The sequence below is a fragment of the Echinops telfairi genome, unplaced genomic scaffold (assembly GCF_000313985.2).
Source record: "Echinops telfairi isolate 266 unplaced genomic scaffold, ASM31398v2 ScPeMD7_7424;HRSCAF=8462, whole genome shotgun sequence".
Classification (NCBI taxonomy): domain Eukaryota; kingdom Metazoa; phylum Chordata; class Mammalia; order Afrosoricida; family Tenrecidae; genus Echinops; species Echinops telfairi.
In genome coordinates this window covers 56,943,729-56,967,181 of record NW_022111324.1, presented here as the reverse complement: position 1 = coordinate 56,967,181, position 23,453 = coordinate 56,943,729, and the positions used below count along the sequence as shown (strand labels likewise).

The window sequence follows — 23,453 nt, the reverse complement described above, 5'->3', positions numbered from 1 at the left end:
TATCATGACCTCAATTCTACCTTACAATTCTGACTAAACCAGAACACTGTACACTGCTACAGATAAGAGCCTGCAGCACAGGAAATTTAGGACAGATAAACCCCTCAGGGCCAATAATTAGAATAGAGATACCAGGAAGGGAAGGGGAAGGTGAGGAGGAGAAAGGAAATTGACTATAAGGATCGACATAAAACCCCATCCCAGGTGGACGAACAACAGAAAAGTAGGTAAAGGGAGACAGCAGATGATGTAAGATGTGAAAATAATAATTTATAAATTATCAGGTGCTCATGAAGGAGGGAGGGTGGGGGAGGAAGGGAAAAAAATGAGGAGCTGATACCAAGGGCTCAAGTAGAAAGAAAATGCTTTAAAAAGGATGATGGCAACATATGTACAAATGTGATTGACACAATGGATTGTGATAAGAGCTGTAAGAGCCCCCAATAAAAGTCCTTAAATAAAATTAAAAAAACAGAACTGTGCTCTATAGGGTTTTCAGGGTCTACTTTTCTTTTTTTAAGTAAATTGCTGAGCCTTTTTCCTATAGTGTTTCTGGATGGACTTAAACCTCCAATCTTTTGTTTATCAGCTGAGCCTGTTAGACAAGTTTCACCACCCAGAAAGGGAAGAAAGGGAAGCTACACGGACAGCCTGAGCAGTCCCACCAAGTCCTAACTGACTTACACAAGCAGGCATGAGATATGCAAGTTACCAAGACAACCAGACAGTCTGGAGCTGTCCAAGAGGATTGGAGAACATACTACAGGAACTAAAACAGTGCACAAAGGCTTCACTGAGCAGGGCAGTCAGCTCAGCATTACATCAGAGCCCTAGACTCGGGGTGCCATCTCTTTGCCTCCCAGTCTGCCCAGGACCAAACCTGGTGGCCATTCACAAAATAAAAAAGCGCTGTTCTGATTACTAAGAGAATCTAGAGGCACTGTGGGTAAGGTATTTGGCTGCTGTGATAGTTAAGGTTGTGTCAACTTGGTTAAGCCAGGATTCTCAGTAGTTTGGCAGTTCACACCTAGCAATCTTCCATGACCAGACCTCACTCATTCACTGTTGAGTCAATTCTGATGTATAATGACCTAAAGGACAGAGTAGAACTGCCCCTTTGGGTTTCCAAGCTGTAAATCTTTATGGGAGGAGAAATCCTAATCTTTCTCCCATGGAGTGGATGGTGTGTCGGAAGTGCTGACAATGGGGTTAGCAGCGTAACTCATAATCCACTACATGACCAGCGTTTCTTGGACCTGACCTAACACAATGTACTTGAAGCCAACCAGCCAAAAGCCTCCATAATGGAATAAGATTAGGATGGAAGGTGGTATCTATACTCAGGTCGCAGCCTTGATGTAATTAATGGCCTGGGGTGTGTGGCCTGCTTCCAACATAAGGGGATGCTGTGGAAAAGCTTGCTTGCTTGCTGCTGGATCCATTTCCTGCCATCTGGCTCACTGACCTCCAGTTCTTTAGACTTGAGCAAACTGCCTGCAATATTGCCTGATGATCCTGGGAGTCTTAGCAACGTGCCATGTGACCTCTTGACTTCAGATTCATTCGTTTCTGCAGCCCCCGGCTTGTTGTCTTCCTGTCGACCACTGGTTCTTCAGCTCCCATAGCTATGTAAACCAGGAGAAGCCTCCAGCCCAACAGCTGACCCTCCAATTTGAAATCTGATCAGACTTGGACTTGTATAGTTCTACAACTATGTGAGCCATTTTTGACATAAAGTCCTTTCTATATTTACATATATGAAGCATCATAGGTTTTGCTTCCAAGAGAACTGCTATCAGTTAAGTTTGATCATTCAAACTCATGAGCCACTCCAAAGGAAAAAGAAGAGATTTTCTTTCTGCTTCCATAAAAATTTACACTCTGAGGAGGGTGAGGAGATTTGAGGAGCAAACAATAAATGCAGGAGGGGGCAAAGAGCACTAGAACTGATTGTGATGATGTATCTACAACTCTTTTAAAAAGTGGTTTAACCAGGGAAGTATATAATGTATGAACATTATATCAAGAAAACTGCTAAAAAAAAAAAAAAAAGGAAAGAAACCAAACTTGACCAATGGTGAAGGGCAAAGAGTTGTTGCTTAGGGGACATTGAGTTTATGTTAGTGGTGGTAGAATAATTTGATAAAGGATATTATTAATGGTTGTACAACATGAAGAATATAATCAATGCCACTGAATTATACATGTAGAAATTGTGGAATTGGAGAATGTTTTGTTGTGTCTATTTTTGCCACAATTAGATAAAACAATTACATGAATAACAATGAATACAAGGAAGACGAATGTTTGAGAATTGAATGTGGTGAAAAGTGTACAACTCTTCTTGATGTGATGGAATTATTTCATTGTATGACATGTGCATGAAGTGCTAATAAAACTTTTTAAAGTGGTTTACCATCTTGGGACTCCATGAGTCAGAACCAAGTCAATCGCAAGGGCTTGGTTTGAGTTGAAGTTCTTATGGCTAAAAAGTTCAGAACATAAACTGCTGTAGAAGAAAATTCTACTAATGCAATCAAAAGCTCTGTAAACATGGAGTTTTGATCCTATGTCGTCCTCCATTAGCACAATAAATATGCTAATGTGTTAAGATTCATTGGGGTTCACAAGAATAAGAGCTTGTTCCGTACCCTTTGGGACAAAGCACATTGTTTTAATTTTCTAAATTCACAGGGCTTCCAGTGTGTATGTAAGTAAATATTCAATAAACCTGTTTCATCATCTAAGAGGGAGAACAACCCCCTCCTTATTGTCTCAGGAGCTACTGTAGGCATCGCATAAGAGAGGTACATGAGGATCCTGTAAATTAAAGCGCATTCGACAGATACATTCTATTAAATGCCGGGGGAATTATTACTTGCTAATTTCCTTTGCCCTGAAGCTCTGTTCCTGTGACTTCAGACATCTGTGCCTACCAAACTGCAAGTCAAGATACCAGGTTGGCGGTGGGCAGCACAGAAGGGCTAGCTGAGATCTAGTCACATACAAAAGTTAAGACTGCAGGACATAAGATCAAGTTCACCTGTATATATCACATACAGCCACTAGGGGGAGCCCTATGAAGGTTCCTCAGTAGACTCCTGCCTGAAAACAAAAGCCATCAAGGTAAACAAGCCAAACACACTTACCTTAATTCCTTCCAGCCCTGGCAACCTCAGTGTGGAAAGCAGGAGGAGGGAACAAAGCCACGACAGGAGCGGCGACTGGAACTGTGCCACACAGAAGGAGATGATGGTATGGAGAAAAACTGTGGCCATCCCTGGGGCCCCCAGAACGCACCAGCAGGCCCACATTCCATAGACCATGAGGATCCAGGGTCTGTGCTGGACAGAGAGAGGGAGGGAGGAAAAGTGAGAGTGAGATGAGGTCTTGGGTATCACTACTCAACGATCTGCATACACCACAATAATGACTGTTCAGTAATTCATGAAGCAAACTGCATTTCCATTGATTCAGAATTGAGTGAAACACAAAGAGAATCCCAAGGTACTGGCCATATTAGCCCCAGAGTAAATTCTGACCCCCAGGTCTCTAGAAGAGTATCAGTTCTGCCCAGAAGCAAATAGCCACTCTTGGGCTTCAACCAGACCACGTCGACCCCTGGATCCCACAATCATAAGATAATAAGATGATGTTTGGACTTATACTATGGAGGCCTAAAGACAAATGGCATTGTTTACCTTGGGAGGGAGGGGAAAAATTGATAACATATAATACTGCATCACAAACAGGCATTATCCATCCAACCTGTCAGTGAAAGGGAAACTGGTGTGCCTGCCTAGGCAGTCTTGCAGAGAAGGCATTTCTAGGGAGTTTTCTTGAGCAAGAGCAAGCTAGACCAGCCCAATCTAAGGCAGTCAAATGCCTTCTCGAAACCAATTCAGAGATTTAGAATCAATTAAACATCAAGCTCTACTTTATCATCTGTAGTTTAAAGAATGATATATTATTTATGCAATACTGAGGACCTTTGCAGAGTCCAGCTGATTAGTATATTTATACCCACCTTGGGAGAACTATAGGAGGAAGACAAGACTTTCTACTCCCCAGAAGAGTTAGTCTTGGAAACTCACAGGGACAGTTCTACTCTGTCCTAAGGGTCGTTATGAGTTGGAATCAACCAGATCAGCGGTTTTCAACCTTTGGGTCATGACCCCGATTCATAACACTAGCAAAATTACAGTTATGAGGTAGCAACGAAAATAATTTTATGGTTGGAGGGTCACCACAGCATGAGAAACTGTATTAAAGGGCAACGGCATTAGAAAGGTTGAGAACCACTGAACTAGATGATAGTGAATTGGGCGGGGGACTTGGTTAGCAGAATTAAAGAATCATGTTTATAATTCCCAATCTTTATAAGCAATGACGTTGAATATTAAATAAATTAACATCCTGCTTTTACAACATAATTTTAGTCAGATACAGTTGGTAAAGCCCAATTTTTAAAAAACCACCATAATGTCTTAACATTGTTTGAGAGGCAACACATAGCAGTTGTTTGATTACTTGAACTTCAGAGTCCAACTGCCTAAGTTAAAATTCTGGTCTCCCATTAGCCAGCTTTGTAGTCTTCGGAAAGTTGTTTAACTTCCCTGTGTCTCAGTTTCTTCATATACACACAGTTGTGAGGATTAAATAAGTGAACTCATGTAAATGATGAGTAGTGTTTGGCACCCACAGTCAGGACTATACAAATACCAGTTGTTGTTCCAACGGGGCGATACGACGTGCCTTCCCAGTGTGCGTGGACCGCTGCGGTCTCCAGGAATGCCCTGCGGTAAAAGGTGAGGGCGGTCTGAATGCAGGTGTACTGTGCACACACACATCTTTCCAGAAAAGACAGGCGTGGAGGGTACATCCTACGTCCCATGCTCAGACACTAACTCTTCCACCAAGATATTGTCCAAGAACTACTCTTTCCCAAGCCCAAAAGGGAACGTTTTAAATGCCAAGCTAGGTCAGCCATTTCCAAGTTCCAGGATAACCAGTAAAATCTGGATTCATTGCTACGATTTTTCCATCTTACTACCCACAGAAAACAGCCACATAACATTTCTTCAAACTTCCCCGACAACATCCACTGCTGGGCAAAGTCCAATCGGAAGGAACAAGGTCGCCAAAGAAAATTCTCTTCTGAGGTAGTTTGTATTAACAAATAAAAGAAGAAAGCTTTTGCTCAATCCAACAGGATTACTACTAAGAATTATCTTCCACATATACGTAAACACCCACATTTTCAGTAAGTGTTATTTGTTCCTTTTGCGGGGAAAGAAAGGACCATGTGTTGGCATTCGTTTAGGAAATTACCACAGACTGAAGCAGCTTCAACTTGGAAAAAGCTGAAAGAACCTTTAGGAAACACTTCATTGTGCCGGACAAATCCCATCTGCTTGAAAGTTTCTACGACGAATTTAACTGCACTCAAACGCCACCTTGGAGCAGACAAATGTATCCCACATTCTCATCCTCCACCAGCTCCCTGCTGCCAAACACCAGCAATACCGGCAGACAACGTGTAATGCCGTTCTCTCCAGGACAGAAGAAGGGCTCTACTAGGAACCTCGTGTTCCCCACTAACTCTAGTATCACCCACTGGTTCTCTTTGATGGGGACAAATGATTCCACTCTATTCATTCCTGGTGGGAAGGTGAGGAAAAGGGTGACATGGTAAGAAACAGTTCTACAAGCCTGTTGTATACAGTAGAGTCACATTAAAATAATAATTTCCTTATGTCATCTCTAAAAATCCTATTGGAATTGCATCTCCAAAACACTATTAGGATCCTGATACAGCCTAATGAGCTACGCACACCTTGTTCTCTGATGGTGTTGGGGCAGGGCGGTCCCCACAACAGACGCGGATTTTAGGCCATACCTCCTGCAGCCACTGGCCCACTGACACACAAGCCTGGGGCTGGAAGTACCGAGAGGAGCTGAGGAATGATAAAGTGACATTTGCCTAGCAGTGCAAAGAACATCGTGAGTGACCTGCTGCCCTGGAAAGTGTGAACCAACCAATCCCACAGCCACTGAGTCAATGCCAACTCACAGCAGCCTGAGAGATGGGGGGTGTTTCTGAAACCGTAAGTGTTTGGGGAAGCAGACAGCCTCATCTTCCCCTCGGAGTTGCTAGTGGGTTTGTACCCCTGACCTAGGGTTAGCAGTCCAACCCTTGTCCTAAAAAGGCACCCTAGAAAGCACTAAGGCTGTTCCCAAGTGTTCAAGGCCAGCTTCATAAGCAAAAGTCTAAAGACAGCACAGACCCACATCTCCCTCCTGCACGAGCTCACGTATTTCATTGACTGACCTTCTGTCTACCTCGTACGTGAAAATCCTTAATGATCCGATGTGACGCCTCTGGCAACCAGTAGACCAGACATTTTTTATCTTCTGACACATCCCTAGATCCTCTGGTCCTCTGATACATCCCTAGAAAGCCAGTAAGATTTCCTCCAAGCTTTCAGGGTGATCTGGGCAGATGCACAGTGCTTTGGTCATACTCGCCCTCAATGTCAAGGTTGATTTTCAAAAATCTACCAAAACGTCAGAGCTGACCAATTCGTTTCCAACAAAGAGGTTCAAAAGATTGGGAGGATTGGCTGTTTGAACAGAGTCACATTGATCAAGCCAAGTGTCCCCCAAACCCACGACCTTCATTTCATGCTGTGCTCCGATGACTCTAAAGAATCGCCAGAAAGCTGCTTCGAGGCAAGGGTGGCGAGACTCTGCCTGCCAACCTTTGGACATTCTGTCAGGAGAGACCCATCCTGGAGAAGGAGTCATAACTGGTAAAGCCCAAGGACCGTGAAGAAGGGAAAGTCCTTGGACGAGATGGGCTGACCCCACGGCTGCAACCACAGACAAAGGCAACAATGGTGAGGATGGCCCGGGGGCCGGCCGTGTTGCTTTCTGTTCTCGTAGCCTTGTGTCCGTAGGGTTGCCAAAGGCAGGAACCCACTCAAAGGCACCTGACAGCATCAAGGGGGCTCTGACTCACAAATTAAAATCCAATCAAGTGCCACTTCTACACAAGGCTTTTTTCATTTAAAGGTGTATGGAAGTAACCGTGAATTCTGATGACGTTATAAGAGAAAACATATAGAGTACACGGTTCCCATCTCCCCCACCCCACCCCCACAAGGGTAACAGTTTGCAAAACTGTAGTACGGTACCACACCCAGAATATTGGCAGAGAGGATCACAGAGCTTATTCAGAGCCCCCGACTGTTACCTGTACTCAGTTGTGTGGGCGTCCATACTATTTTTGCATGTGTAACTTGAGTACCCGCCACCAGTCTCAGGACCCTGCACAATTCCATCACCCCAGGGAGCTCTCTCGATGCTCTTTATAGCCCACACTGCAATCACTTACCAGTTGATGGCTATCTGGGCTGTTTTCCACTTGGGGCTTTTATGGATAAATCTCCCACAGGCACACGTGTGCAGGTTCTCATGCAAAATAAAGTGTTCGGGGGACACATGTCTAAGAATGCAATTGCTGAGTTCTGTGGTAATGGCATGCTCCTGTTTGGCTTGGCTTGCTTGGTTAAGAAGCTGCTAAACCATTTTGGAAATCAGCTGTGCCAGTTTCCATTCCCACCAGTAATGAGGGAGTGACATGGTTTACCCACAGACTGACCAGGAGTTGCTTTTCATTGGTTTTTCTTTTTTCAGTCACTCTGATAAGGGTGTGTTAGTCCAGGTAGAGGAGAGAAACAAATACATAGACACTCACATGTGTATAAGAAAGAGCTTTAATGCAAGAGCAGTTGGATATTGAGAAAACATCCCAGCCCAGTCCAGATCAAGTCCTTAAGTCTGACGTTAGCCCATATGTCTGATATCAATCTATAAAGTCCTCTTCAGACTCATGAAACACATGCACTGATGCCGAATGCAGGATGATCACAGGCCAGTGGGTGGGAAGTCTTGTGGATCCAGTGGCGCTGTAAGCATCTCAGCGCTGGAAGGGCTCTCCGCATGGCTTCTCCAGCTCTAAAGGTCACAGGCTATATCAGCGTAGCGCCATGTGTCTTGTCAATAGAGCATCTCTCAGGGAGTGAGCAGAGAGTGTCTCCCCCCTCCAAGGAGGAAAACCAGAGTTCCCAGAATCCTCAGGAGAAGGCCATGCCTACACAGAGGCCTCACTGGTTATATCTTGATTGACAGGCCAGACTCCACCCATCACTCGTAATCCTCTCAAACTGACACCAACCAGAGGGTGCATTGCTATCTCATGGTGACTTTAAATTTGCATTTGCAGCGTTCTTTTTTCAAAGAAAGTACCACAGTGTGAGCGGCTTAAAGCTTGAGAATAAGATGGGCTGATGGAACTTTCCTGAAGTGCAGGTGCCAGCCCCATGAGAATACATGGACCTCCTTCCATTCTCTTCCTTCCGGGCGCTGCAGTTACCAAAGACTTTGTTTCTGTGGGAGTTGAAATTAAGCAGGGCAAAAACACTAAGGGCCCTTCTGGTGAGACAGAGCACCTACTGCCCAACCAGGCTGAGGTGCATGCCCGTCCCCTTCTAGTCCCTGTGCTTGCTGCATTGAACCCCTTCCCGAGAGGGGGCAGGGTTGCCTCTCTAGGTGATCATCTCCTTTGACGGGCTGAATTTCTGTCTTGAACACAGGCCCAGAACCTACGGTACAGCAAATGGTGCCTGACATATCAGGTCCGTAGGCAGTGCAAGCTGTGTGTGGTCAACTGCTAACCTTAAGATTGGCAGTTTAACCCACTCAGCAGCTCTGCAGATGGAAAGGCCTAGTGATCCACCTCCGAAAAAATGGCAGCCAAGAAAAGTCTACAGAGCAGTTCTACTCGGTAACACATGGGCTGCCACGAGTCTGAACTAACAGTATGTCCAACCACCACCACTTGGCACAGAGCAAGTGAACAGTGGGTGGGGATAATGAACTGGTGGTAGGAACAGTTAGACAGATAGAGAGATAGGCATGCTTCCCCAAGACTTGAAATGTACCTGGTAGTTCTAAGAAATAACAATAAATTAGCCCACCAATGTGAAAACCGACTGTTTTCCCACGTCTCAACTTGTCCCATTGAGACTCCTGCAAACAAAGGCTTCTCGGGCAGCGTGGTGGGACAGGGACACTCATTCATAGCTCGATGTCCAGCATGGGAGCGCCTTACAACTCTACTCATATCACATGAGATCTCAGTTAGGAACAGCTCTTACAGCACAGGTCCCGGCCGGAGACGGTGGATGTCTGCTCCCTGTCACCCTTTCGAAGCCCACTTAAAAGACTCTCCAACTCAGCTAGCGTTTCTCCCAGACCAAAATCAATCCTCCTGGTGGCCTTGCCCTCCCTCCTTGCTTTCGTAAATCTGTACTCTTCAAGAGGAGCTCTGGTGGCATCGTGGTTGCCTGTTGGACTGCTCACTGTGAGGTCAGCAGTTTGAAACCACCAGCAACCCGAGAGGAGAAAGAAGGCTTCCAACTCCCATAAAGAGTGACATTCTCAGAAACCCACATGGCAGTTCAGAATGGATGCAATGCCGGTGGGTGTTGAGTCTGTGTTCGTCAAGCCTCCTTCCTAGGGGATCAGGACCAGCCACGGGAGAAGCGCCGGGCAAGGCCCCGCCTCACACCACCTCGACCTCTCTCTCTTGTGCTCTGGGCAGCAAGTGATCATAGGACATGCCTGCGAGGTTTCCCTCACTAATCTGCTTCTGTGAGGAGGGGTGGAAGCAGAAAGCCCTAGGTGTGAACTCCTGTTGCCCATCCTATCCCACTGGCTGCGTGACCACCCTTCTTCCCACATCTGCTCAGAGCAGCTCCTTAGTGGGGGCACTGTTTGAGATATACTATACAAAAAGCAGTCAATATATCTGATACGCACCACCATTTACTACATACACACACGCTGTTGCAGCTGCTACCACCGCCAAGAACAACTGTCCGCATCACCATAACAAGCCAACGAGGGAACTGCCAGCATGTGAACAACTGGATTCGGACCTGCTTCTCCTGGGAGTGAAGGTCAGTGGTCGCTCACAGAGGAAGGGCCTTAGCTATGCATCCATGGAGGTAAAGGGGTCTGGTTTCCACAAAGGCGTTAGTATGAGGGGGCTTTGGAAAGTTTGTGGGAAATGGAATGAAAAGACCATGGGATTTCCCCACAAATGTTCCAGAGCCCCTCACAGATGAGCTTCCCATGTGGTGTGAGGAGAGTGGATTTAAGAACATGTTGACAAGAAGCACCATGAACTTAACGCCCAAGGAATCCACTCAAAGTCACAGGCACCCAGTACATGCTGACTCACAGCCACCCTACAGGACAGGGTAGAGCGACCCTGGTGGGCTTCCGAGACTGATACTCTTGGTGGCAGTAGAAAGCCTCATCTTTCTTCTTAGAGCGGCTGATGGTTTCAAACCATGGACCTTGTGCTCAGCAGCCCAATGTAGCACCACTTCACCGCCAGGGCTGCAGAATGAGGCCATTCATCTCACCCAACACCTCAGGACCCCACTTTCAGCCCACGCATCCGCTGTGGCGGGTGAGCTCAGCCAGGCAGGGCGTGGTACTAATGAGGTGAGTTTGCTGACAGACAGACAGTGGAAACTCTGTTCCGTGGTCGGCACTGCGCCCACCCGCAGCCCCCTGCACCCAGCCACCTTCTCAGAAAGCTTGCCTGGGGTATTTTTAGTTCTGAGGGCAGAGAACGTGGTGTCTCAGGTGACCGGGAGGCCACGGTGGCAACTGTCTGCCCAGCACAAAGCACAAGCCAATCCTAACACACCTGCTGCCAAAGCTCGAAGCCAGGACTCAGCTCTCCCTCTCAGGCCCTTGGCTCCTGCTGCCCTCCCACTAGAGCACACAAAGAGAGCCCTGCCCAGGGAGAAGGCACTTAACCCTGGCCAAGGAAACCAGTGGAAAGTTTTATTGCTTGTCTGTCAAGTGAACTTCATTTAAAAAAATAATTTTTTTTTTAAAGAAAATAGTGCTTTTGAAAATAAACTAGGGATTTCTGGGAGGAGATGCAGCCAGCCAAGGAAGGGCCATGATTGGTTGCAGGTGGGAAGCAACCTTCAGGGTTGGAGATGTGGTGGGCAGGGCTGCTAACGCCGGTCCTGCCACAGCATCAGCCCTGGTTTATGATGCCTGGGGGCATGTGCAGATACGTGACTACCTCCGCCCAAATCTTCCACCCTGAACAAGGACCAAACACATCCAACCACGTGAAGGCCATCTGGAACACTCAGTCCAGGTGGTGAAAGCCCGGAGCTAATGAGGCCAAAGTTGTGGTTCGTTCTTAGGAGGGCCAAGGGCACTCGGACAAAGAAAGCACTGTGGCCAGCCACAGCCCGAGCCCTGCCCACCAGCTGTCTCGCAAATCAAACCTGCGGTCACCCAGGAGAGGAAAGGACACACACGGAGGGATGACTCAGTGCAAACTCGCCTCCTTCCAAGAAAAAGGCAGCCAGCAAGTCCTCCTGATGGTGTGGAAGACACAGTCGGAAGATAAGGAAAAATCCACCCACCCGCCCAGGCCAGGCCTGATAAGGAGATGCAGGAAGCGAAGATGAATAATGACTGCTCTTCCTTCACAAGCAGCTTGGGAGTGACCTTCTGACATCCCAAGGCAGATTCTGCCTGCTCCTTCTCCCATGGACCACTGCATCTGGGAAAGCATCATCTGTAGTCTCTGCATCCTGACCCCTGCGACTCTCCAAAGGAAAGGCCTGCGGGCTCGCTCTTAACCTTGCCTCCCCCCAGGATCCAGCGCAACAGGCCCAGGTGAAACCAGTTAAGGAGACATTCATGACAGGAATGCAGGTTAAGGTTTCTGTCTCCCGAGACAGTGACATCTCAAGACAGTCCCTCCTGCTTTCAACACCACCCAGGGGGCTGTTCTCAGTCACGCGCAGACCACAGTCACTGCACGCCGAGGCACAGCAGCAGGCTTCCATCGTACACAAGCACGACCTCCAAGACAGAGCGCACCCTCACGCCAGCCCAACGAGGAAGTGGCATTGTCCCGTTACACACATCAGGACAAGGGCTCAAAGACAGGAAGGCACCGCCCACAGGCACATGGCCTAGAAGGGGCAGAACCAAGCTTCACCCATGTGTGCCTGCCCGCAGAAGCTGTGGGTCGCTGGTGAGTTATTCCACTTCCTGGCAGCCCCGTGTCTTAAGAACAGTGTTTCCCGGTCTCGTGCCACCCTGGTAAGGGTTGGTGTGTGGGAGGTCATCGTCATGACCGCTGGGTTTCTCTCATCTCCCCTGGCCCTCTACTTTCCCAGACAGGATGTCCTTCTCCAGCGACCAGTCCCCCAGACGACATGTCCAAAGAGAGCCAAAGACGTGGACCATGTTCAATGAGCCTTCAGGTTGAAGGCTAGTTTGAGGGAGCTCACCAGGCCTCCCTTCCTAGTCTTAGTCTGGAAGCTCCTTTAAAACCTATCCAGATGGGTGACTCTGTTGGTATGAGATACTAGTGGCACAGTGTCCAGCATCACAGCATCATGCGGCCACCACGGGACAACTGACAGATGGGTCGTAGAAGCCAACCCTGCACGCACATTAAACAGAGCAGTACCCACAGCCTATTTCGGGTCACTTGCTGGTGGTCGTTGGTGGGAACTACAGCTGAAAATGCAGGAAGGGTGCGAAAGGAAGGAGCCTGCAGCCAGAAGAAAAAAATTACCGTATACCCTCGAGTATAAGCCGACCCGAATATCCACGGAGGCACCTAATTTTACTACAAAAACTGCATTAAAAATGTGCTGGAAAACTTGTCTTATACTAGAGTATATACGGTAATCCACATACAAATTTCCACAGGGACTCTAACACTCTCCCCAAAGGGGGATCTTGTTTCTTGAAGGCAGAAAATTTGCTCTCTAAACATCAGGTGCAAATATACAAGGGCGTATCAAAAAGTCTGTAGGAAAAGTCCATTATTTTTTTCATTCCTTTTTCTCACAAACTTCTTGAAGGCCCCTTGTATATACACAGTGCATAAGCAGACACAGAATTGTGATAGCTTCCAAATACGATTTTGTACATTACTGAACCCTAACCCTGTTTGCCAAAAGCAATGTTCTTTTCACACTGCTTTGAAATCACACTAACAGTTTGGGGGGTGGGGCATAATATTGTCTGAACTATCTTTCCCCGCCCTTTTACTTTCCAACTTTCTACGTCCTTGCATTTTAAGTTGACCTAGCTTAAGAAGCACATCTCTGGATGATTTTTATTTTTAATCCAGCTTAACGATGTCTTTCTTTATTTTGAGGGAGAAGGGGACCAGAAATTGAGTCCATTTCTGATATATTAGAATTTATTTCTACCATCATTTTTGTGCTTTTCCTCTGTTCCATTTTTCCCAAGTCTCATCTTCACTTTTGATGATGAAATGGCTAACAAGTGGAGCTTATCATATTAGAAGAGGGAAGGGGGGAGGGGAGAATAATACAGTCAGAGCATCCCCGTTTTACAGATTAGGAATGAAGACTTGGTGGTAAAAAGCTCTCCCAAGGTTAAAAAGCCAATGACACAGCCATGGGCCAAGCAGGCCAAGGACAGTGTCTAACACTGGGATGTGACACAGCGGCGGTCTTTTCTGGATCTCACAGTCACCCACCCAGGGCTTCATCTTCTCCTCGTGGAGGTAGAAAAGATAGTAATCCATTCAGACGGAGAAACCAAGAATGAGCCATTTAGTCATGAGGAACACCGAGTTTGAAATAAAAATGTGAAATCCCTAGGAAGTTCAAAGTTTAAAAACTAAGTTTTTAACAGACATTGGTGGGTAAAACTAGTGCATTAATAGGGGCTGAGGTAGCTGAATACTTTACTAGTCTAAACCCACCGTAGGCGGTTGATTCTGACACTTAAGGACCCTGAAAGGCCGCGGAGGACGACGCCCCGCATTTCCAAGGTCTTCTTTCGGAAGCCGATGACCTCATCTTTTTCCTGGTACGTTCAAATTGTGACCTTCCGGTTATCTGTCTGCTGCTAACCTCACTGTGCCACCTGGGCTTCTTTATCCAGTTAGGAAACCTTGCCCCCAAAGTATAATTCATTATACGACCATTCAAAAACTTCTAATAAAATGTTAAATACATTCAAGTCTTACAGTAGCTTATATATTTTTTTTTGTAATTGCCACCTTAGAAAAGTAAAGCAACAGAGATAGCATGCAGTAGCTATATCAAGGTCAGTTATTGTGCTATTGGGATTGCCTATCTTCCACGAGACCGATTTTCATAAAAGAGCTGAGCGCTAGGCAAAGCTGGGTGCACATCCCCAACCCGGTGGGGCCGCGTCCTCATCTCGTGTGCGTACCCGAGGCCTGCCCTTCCCCAGGCTTCTGCTTCTCCTGTCCCTGTAGCATCACCTCCCTGAGCCTCTAAGAATCAAACATGGTTCCTGGGTTTACTTCTAGGTCGGTTTTGGGGTTGGGGTTTGTTTTCACTTGTGGGGTTTCCAAGCGCAGACTCGTTTCTTTCATATCAGGAATCTAGAGCAGGGAAGACGTGAGTTGGAGGGCACCCCGAAGAGGCTGGAAAACATGCTCCCGGCAGGATCTTGGCCTCCTTGGAACCAAACAGGTGAAGAGGGTCTCGATCGTGCCCCAGGAAACGCACTGCTCAAACACCCGTTGTGAAGAATCCCACATCCTCTAAAACACCCAGAGAAGAGCAAAATGCTGCTGGAACTCCAATCCACGCGTTCCAGCTGCAGAGACAATTATTCCACTTCTTAATGCAATCATTCTGCCAATCTTGCGAGGGAAATCACGTTCCTTCTCAACAGCAGCCAATTTTGTATAGGCTCATTTGATTAGGAAGGATCTTAAGGATTACCATCTGGACTTACTTTTACCCCAAAGCCTTCACAGTGAAGAGCTTGAAGAATAAATTTATGGAAGAAAACAGAGGATAAGAATGGTGAGCTCTTTATTTTAAATGTCTCAGTGATCATTGTTATGGATGGAATAAATCAAAAGGCTCACAACCGTCCAGCCAATGCTGACTCAGCACCGCTGTGGGAGGGGTAGACCTGCCCCCGTGAAGTTTCCGAGACTGTGACTCTTAACAGGTGTCACGAGCCTCATCTTCCTACTGGAGAATAGGTGGCCTTGCGGCTAGCCGGCCAACTCAACCACTACACCACCGGGGCTCCTATAGCTGGCACACTGTCTAAAACAGCTATGTAAACACCCTAAACTCTACATGGGAACGCCATTTGGAAATAGGTTGGTTTGTTTGTTCCTTTGAGGATGTTCTCAGTACTCAGAGAAAAATGAGTCCCAATCCGCCCTGAAGTGGGTCCTCTTCAAGGAGAGGGCAGACACACAGAGAGAGAAAATACACCAGGAGGCACGTGAGAGACCAGGAAGGACTGTCCCCTAGAGTGGCCAGGAAAAGTGTGGCCCTGCTGATGGTTGAACTTGGCCTCCTGGCCTGCCGAACTGTGAAGACCGTAACTTTCTGTTCGTTAAGGCCACCCACTTGGTGACACTGTTTAGCACCACTAGGAAACTAAAACCGTCACGACTAAGTGTTCTCTCATCCATTCCAGGCTTCCCAAATTAGACCGCTTACTTCCTGGTTTGTAGCCCAGCATTCGTTCTTCTCAAGAAGCAAAGGGAAAAGACACCCAAAAGGAAATGCTACCTGTCACCTTACCTTCCCGGCAAGTAGCATCGCCATCTGAGACACTGCCAGGTGGCCAAGGAAGAGCCATGCCAGCCGCCTCTTCCCCCAGCCCATCCAGAAGCTCCATTCGAAGTCCGTCGGGTCCTAAACGGGCCAAAACAGAAGTTTATCAGAGGGCGTTTAGTATCTATCTGAAGCCGAAGGCAATCTCCATTGAATGCAATAGCCAGAGAGAAGAGGCCACCAAGAATCCATGCCCTGTAAGACGGCATTTACGCAACACTTCCAGCCTGTACTACACCCCCGCATCCCCCAGCCCTCACACCTTCTCCCCACCCAAGTCCAGCCTGGCTGGTCTCATGACCATTCCCAAATGTACTTCATACTTTGCAAGACTCAGTGTCTTTGTTACAGCCTATTCCCCATGGGATAGGACCTTTCGAAGAAATCTGTTCTTTTTTAAATAAAAGATGGCACTGAGGCTTCCAAGGAGTCAATCAAGCCCCAGATCACACAGACAGCACAAGGATTCGAGGGACGGGATCCCAGTTGAAAACAACCGGATGCTTTCACTAATGAAAACGGTGTAAACTGGACACTATTAAAACTGCTTGTAGTCAATTATGTCAAATATTGCTGTCATTTATGGGCAGCAAAATAACGCAGTAGAGAAATAACTACATAAGTTAATGCAAGCTTATAATTAAACAAGGAAAGGCCGATCTCCCTTGCCTCTGGAGGCTCTGTGTCTGTCAGTGCTAGGCTATGTGCATGGAGCTTCCGAGTTGGGGCCGGGGCTGGGGTGGCGTGGGGAGGTGCTAGTTAGGGACTCTTTCACAAGAGTGGATGGGTGCCTGACTGGGAAGCCACACCTGAAACCCGGGATGGCCTCAGAGATCCCTGGGAATGTCGCAGTGACTAAGCAGAGAATGAAAGGAATAAACAGCATGATGGGCCAACCTCAAATGGGAAATGCAGGCAAGCTCATCGTCGTTGGGGAGCGTCCAGTCAGCTGACACAGCAACCCGACACACCACCGAACAAAACACTGCCAGTCCTGCACCAGCCTCCCAATGGTCGCTATGTGTCAGCCCACTGGAGAAACACCGGGGCAACCCATCTCAGGAAGAATTGTGCCCTTTTTGCTGATGTCCTTTGTCAGAGGCTGGTCTCTCCTGATGGGGGAGTAGCTGTTAAGAGCCATCAGGTCAGTGCTGACTCACAGTGAGCCTGCACACAAAAGAACAGAACACCGCCCAGTCCCACGCGGTCCTCGCCATGGTTAGGTTTGAACCCTCTGTTGCAGCCACTGGATTCATCGATCTCGTCTAGGTTCTGCCTTCTCTTCGTTTCATTATTTTGTTCACTGCCCCTCTACTTCACCAAGCACGATGTCTCTCCTGATAACATGTCCAAAATACAAGAGATGAGTTCTCACCTTCCTCCCTCAGAAACACCCTGGAGGCACTTCCTCTGAGATAGATTTGTTTGTTCTTCGCAAGTCCAGGGTATCTTCAATCATATTCGCCAGCACTATAATGCATCAATTCTTCTACAGCCTTCTTATTTACTACCCAGCTTTCCCACGCAATGAGGAGACTGAAACTGCCCCAGCTTGGGGCAGGTCCCCTAGTCCTCAAAGGGACACCTTTGTCTTTAACACCTGAAAGAGGTCTTGTGCAGCAAATCTGTCCAGTGAAGACACTGCTTGGTTTCTTGACTGCTGCTCCCATGAGCAGTGATCGTGGCTCAAGGGAAAATGAAAGAATGAATGTCTTTCCAACCTCAGTATTTTCTCAGTTTACCAGGATGTTATCCGCTAGTTCCGCTGTGGGATGTTTGTTTTCTTTATGTTGAGTGGAAATGCAGACTGAAGGTTGCTGGCAGTCTTCCGTCTCCATCAGCAAGTGCCTTCCTCAAGTTCTCCTTTCTTTCCGAAAGAAGGCTTTCTCATTGTCCTGTTGAAGGTTGTTCGTGAGCCCTCCTCCAATCCCAATGTTGCATCATCCACAGCTTATCGTCTCAGATTGTTTGCTCAGCATAAATATTGAATAAGTATAGTAAAAGGCTGTAACTGACACACACCTTTCTTGGTTTTAAACCGTTCAATATTCCCTTTTAGTCTGAATGAACCCTCCTAGCCCATGCACAGGTTCAATATGAATACAAATAAGTGGTCAGCATGTCAGGTTCTTCACAATGCTATCCATAGTTTGTTATGATTCAGACAGTCGAATCCCCTTGCATTGTGGATAAAACACAACGTTACATCTTTCTATTATTCTCTGCTTTCAGCTTCATTTCTAACACAAAAGCCATATTTTCACACAAAATCCACCCGACATCAGCACTGAGATTCCACATGTCATGTCCTCTTCTGAATCTGGCTTGAATTTTTTCTGGCAGTGCACTTATGGAAGTATTTTTAAATTATCTTCAGCCAAATTTTACTAATATTATTCAACAATTTCCTCATTTTGATGGGTCACCTTTCTTTGGAATGGACACAAATATGAATCTTTTCTGGTTTGTCAAGGAACTGTCCTCCAAATCTCTTGGAATAGAAATTTGAGTGAGTGTTCCCATTAGTGTATCCATTAACTGAAACATTTCAATTGGTATTCTATCAATTCTCAATGCCTTCTTTCAACACAATCCATCTTTGCTCAGAAGCCACCTCTTGAAGCCAACTGTTTTTGGTACAATAACTTGGTGTACTCCTTTCAGCTTCTTTTGATGTTGACTGTGTCATTCAATATTTCTCCCATTATATCCACACACTGAATTTGCTTCGGTTATTTGAACTTAGATAAGCTGAGCATGTTCTTCCCTTTTGGTTTTCTAACTCCAGGTCTTTGCAGACATTTCATTTTAATGCTTGACTTTGTTGTCTCAATTTGCCCACGGAAAGTTTTGTTCAGCTCTTTGACTTCATCACATCTTATATTTGCTTTAGCTACTATGTGTTCAAACTCACGTTCCAAAGTCTCCTCTAGCATTCACTTTGGTGTTTTCTTTCTTTACTTTATAATGACCTTTGGCCTTCTTCATGTACCACATTCTTGATGTCATCCCATAACTTGTCAACTCAATGGTCATTAGTGTCCAAGGCATCAACTTTGCTCTTCAGATGGTCTCTAAATTCAGCTGAGATACTCAGGGTCTTATTTTGGCTCTCTTGGACTTTTTACAACTTTCTTCACCTTTAACTTGAACTTACATATGAACAATTCATGTTCTGCTACATAATCAGTCTCTGGACTCTTTTTGGCTGATATTGAACATTCCATTTTTTTCCCCACACATCTGTAGTCAATTCTTGTACATTACATCTGGTAAGGTCCATGTGTATACCTGCCATTTATGTTGTTTAAAAAAAACATATTTACAATGAAGAAGTCATTGTTCTTGCTAAATTCTAAATGCAATTTTCAGCCTCATTTCTAACAACAAAGCCGTGTTTTGGTCCTTCCTATTTCCAACAAATTCCAGTAGCCAATAATCATCAGTGCATGTGTATGATCAATGTATGATCAACTTCAGACTGAAGGAGTGCATAAAATTAATTCTTCAATTTCTTCATCATTGGCATAAATAGTGGTTGATGGCAATGTTTAAATAATATTAGGAAGTCTTAGTGCAGGGGTCCTCAAACTTTTTAAACAGGGGCCAGTTCACCGTCTGAGGACCGTTGGAGGACCGGACTATAGTTTAAAAAAAAAAAAAAACTATGAACAAATTGCTATGCACACTGCACTTATCTTATTTTGAAGTAAAAAAACAAAAGGGGCAAAAACACCCGGAGGGTCGGATAAATGTCCTCAGCAGGCCGCATGTGGCCCGCGGGTCATAGTTTGAGGACCCCTGCCTTAGCGGCCCTCAAATTTTTGGCCAAATTGTGTAACTTGAGAGGGAACCCTCCAATGAGTACTGATATGAAAATCTTGTCATTCTCCATAAGTACAACTTATAGGCAAATTTAATTGAATTCAGAGGAAAAAAACTGATTTTCTGAGACAGGAGGTGCAGAGAGGGGCACAGGGGGAGGATGCTGTGTGTAAAACAGTACCTGAAGATTGGGGGACAATTCCAAGCCATTGCATATATCATAAAACTTTTTCCAGAAAGTAAAATATAAAGTTGATCTCGATTCATACCTGATTATGAATTCAGAAGTTGAAACACAGCCTCTAAGACCACAGACACTGATTGGGTTTGGATCACAGATGACCCACATATGGGCTATGATCACCGTGAGCTCAGTACTTAACCTTCTGCTCTGTTTTCTCATTTGATAACAATAGTTACCATTTAGGGATTTATAAGGTTCCAAGGAGAGCCTCTGTATTTCTAGAGTACCCAATACATTGTTGTTGTTGTTGCTGTAGTTGTTAGTTGCCACCAAATCCATTCCAACTCATGGTGACTCCATGTGTGCAGAGTGACCTGCTCCAGGGGTCCTCAGCACTGTGGCCTTTTTGAAATAGATCATAGGCCTGGCCTGTCTTCCATGGTATGTTAGTGGGTTCAAACCAAGAACTTTTCAGCTAGTAATTGAATGCTTGATCATTGTGACACTGATGGAAATCTCCCCTATGTACCATGTATACTCGTGTATAAGCCAACTTTTTCAGCACATTTTTTATGCAGTTTTTGTGGAAAACTTAGGTGCCTCGGCTTACATTTGGATTGGCTTATACTCGAGTATATACGGTAGTACTGAAATCAAACCCACTGCCATTGAGTTGATTCCAACTCATAGGACCCCTACATAGGGTTTCCAGAATTTCAGCTCTTTGGGGGAGCAGTTAATTTCATCATTCTCCCAGAGAGTGACTGGTACCTTTGAACCACCCACCTTGCTGTTAGCAACCCAGCAACGGTACCACATGTTACCTGCTACCTGCTAGTCTCATTGCTTAAGTGCTAGTCAAAATTTTATGTTTTACTTTTGTCACTTTTCTTTTAAAAAGTAAGATTTCCTTTTTCCACTTTCTAAAAATAACACTGCACATTCTCAAATCCTCAGATCACACATGCTCCCTGTTCCCAAGATCCAGGACTCAATCTGTTCCAAGAGGCCCCACCTCCAGCTGAAATAGATCTGGTCCAACTCCATCCACTTACAGACAACACACATCAGCACCCAAGAAGTGCCCACAGCTTCCCAGTGCCTGAGCCCTGGTCCAGACTCCATTACCCCAGCTTAAAAATGCCAAGTGACCGGGAAGCCAACTCACTGAATAGGGTAAACAACTTCAACGTTCACATGATGAAGCCAGACAAGAGAAATATCATCTTTGTAACAGCGCTACAGGTACGAAGACTGGATTTTTTATTTTAATATCCCAGTGAGCAAACCCCATATTTTTAGCTTCTGCAATATAATCAATGTCTCTGAACACTAAGCATTACATTTAGAACTTATATCCCTAGGCTTCCTTTGCCTTTCTCAAGTTCAAGTTTTCAGGAAAGAGAAAACAAAAAATTCAGTATCTCATAAAATATAAGAAATAAGAAAATCACTATATTCCACCTGAAGGCCCAGGACAACCAAATATCCTACACTGGATAAAAGTCCATCCACAGAACCTACACAAAGTCTGTAAGCACTGATTCTGTCATCAGATGCACATCAACAGGCACCGGGTAAAAGTCTATCCACAGAACTTACACAAAGTCTGTAATCACTGATTCTGTCATCAGATGCACATTGACAGGAAAGAAAACCTGTTCTCTTGTGCCTGTGCACAGCCATTTAAAATATTCACCCAAAGAAAAAAATGGATGGACAGAAAAGCTAGCCCAATGGGTATGCCAACATGATCAGTCACTAGCCACGAAGGATTTGGATAAGAAAAGTGTAGACTCACTTCTGTGAGCCAAAGCTTTATAGACTCGGAGCTTAACTGTACGTTTCAAGGCAAATTTTAGAGCCTCAAATCAATTTTTCCACATTCTCCTCTAACTTTATGAAACACCATGGTCCCCAACTATTTGGACAAACATTAATCTAGGTATTGCTGTGAAGGTACTCCGAAGTTGTGATGAACATTAGCAATCAATCAGTTGCCTTCAAAGGGCTTGCCTTGGATAATGGGGTAGACTTTGTTCAATCACCTGGAGGCCTTAAAAGCAAAAACTCCAGTTTCTTGGAAAAAAAGGAATTCTGCAATGACACTACAACATAGAAATCCTGCATGAGTTCACAGGCTGTTGGCCAGTCTTACAGGTTTCAGACTCAAGACTAAACTATTCACTCTTGCCTGAATTTCCATTCTGCAGGTCTGTCCTCCAATGTTCAGACTTCTAAGTACCCACAATCACATGAGCCAATTCTTTAAAATCAATCCATCGATCTGTGTGAGTGCATGTGTGTGCCTGCATGCCACCACATGTATGCAGCACACATACATACACATGTTGTTGTTGTTGGAAGGGACCATCAAGTCGGTTCCCACACTCATATGTACAACAGAACAAAACACTGCCCGGTCCCATGCCATCCTCACAATTGTCCTTTTGTTCAAATCCATCAATGCAGCCACTTTGTCAATCCATCTTGCTGAAATGTCTTCCTCTTTTTTCACTGCCCGCCAATTTACCAAGCCTGTTGTCTTCTTCCCAAGACTACTGTCTCCTGACCACGTACACACACATGCATAGGGGGCTTCAAAGCGTTCATGGAAAAATGAACTGAGAAATAATGGAATTATTTGGAATAATTATTCCATGAACTTTCTGAAGCCCCTCATATATAAATGTGGCTAAGCTCATCTACACCGCTTTTAGTTGCGACTGGTTGCCACTGCTAGTTGCCCAAGTGGGCACTGACTCAGGCAAACTTAAATAGAACAGAAAATAAAATCTAGCCTGGAGCTGTACTATCTGTCTACCTATCAGGAGAACCCTGGCTGACACAGGCTCCTTCCCCCATTCCCGCCTTGACCCTTCAGATCTTGGTCAATTAGAAACAACTTCTATCGAAGCCAGGTGGGATCAGGAAGGTTTTACTCCATAGAAAGGGGGGATGGGGCTGGACTCCAAAGAACACTAACAGTCTTGGTTTCTCGGTGCTATTATAACAGAAATAACACAAGCGGGTAGCTTGGAAGAACATTTGATTTTCTCATTGTTCAAGAGACGGGAAGCCCAAATTCAGAGCATTGGCTCCAGAGATAGAGACTCTCTGTCCACTCTGGAAGAAAATCCTTCTCTCTGCTTCTAAGTGCTTTTTAAAACCAAACTATATCCTGCTATAAGAAATACGTGGTGCTCGGGACTGGCCCGGACTGACCCTGCGACACCGAGGCAAAACACTTAAAGGCGTGCAGCAGAGCAAGGGGGGTGGGGGGGAGCAGAGCAGGGAGCCCCCGAGGGAGCACAAAGGATAGACTCTGGGGCCAGAGCATGGCAACCCATCAGACCTGACTGGAGAACATGCCTAGAGATCAAAAATCAGACCTTGATCTATTTACAGGTTTTTCTTTCTTTTTAAATTTTTTCTTTTTCTTTTTTTTCCCTTTTATTTTAAATAATTTATTCTTTTATGGGTCATTGGTTTTCTTTTTTGTCATCATCGCTGTGTTCTCATTCATCACTTTGTCTTGCTATGCCTTGTTTTTTGGTGCATATTGTTATCTCTACAGATCTGTCTAGATAAGATAGGCTGGATGAACAGTCTGGAGGAGAAAACAACGTGACCAATGGTTCCAGGGGGACATGGGATAGGAAGAGGTGGGGGTAAGGAGGTGGTGCTGACCAACCCAGGGAGAGGGGCACAACAAGTGATCCAAA

General features: G+C 45.6%; 1 protein-coding gene across 1 annotated transcript in view; it reads right to left on the bottom strand.

The window, feature by feature from the left end:
• The window catches only part of HHAT (hedgehog acyltransferase), a 417,968-nt gene that overhangs the window by 307,592 nt on the left and 86,923 nt on the right, over window positions 1–23,453 (bottom strand). Inside the window, exons 4-5 of the mRNA XM_004700138.2 lie at window positions 15,687–15,800; window positions 3,150–3,344 (exon numbers count right to left, since the gene is read on the bottom strand). Coding sequence (XP_004700195.1) covers window positions 3,150–3,344; window positions 15,687–15,800 — 309 coding nt within the window. The remainder of the gene's footprint in view (window positions 1–3,149; window positions 3,345–15,686; window positions 15,801–23,453) is intronic.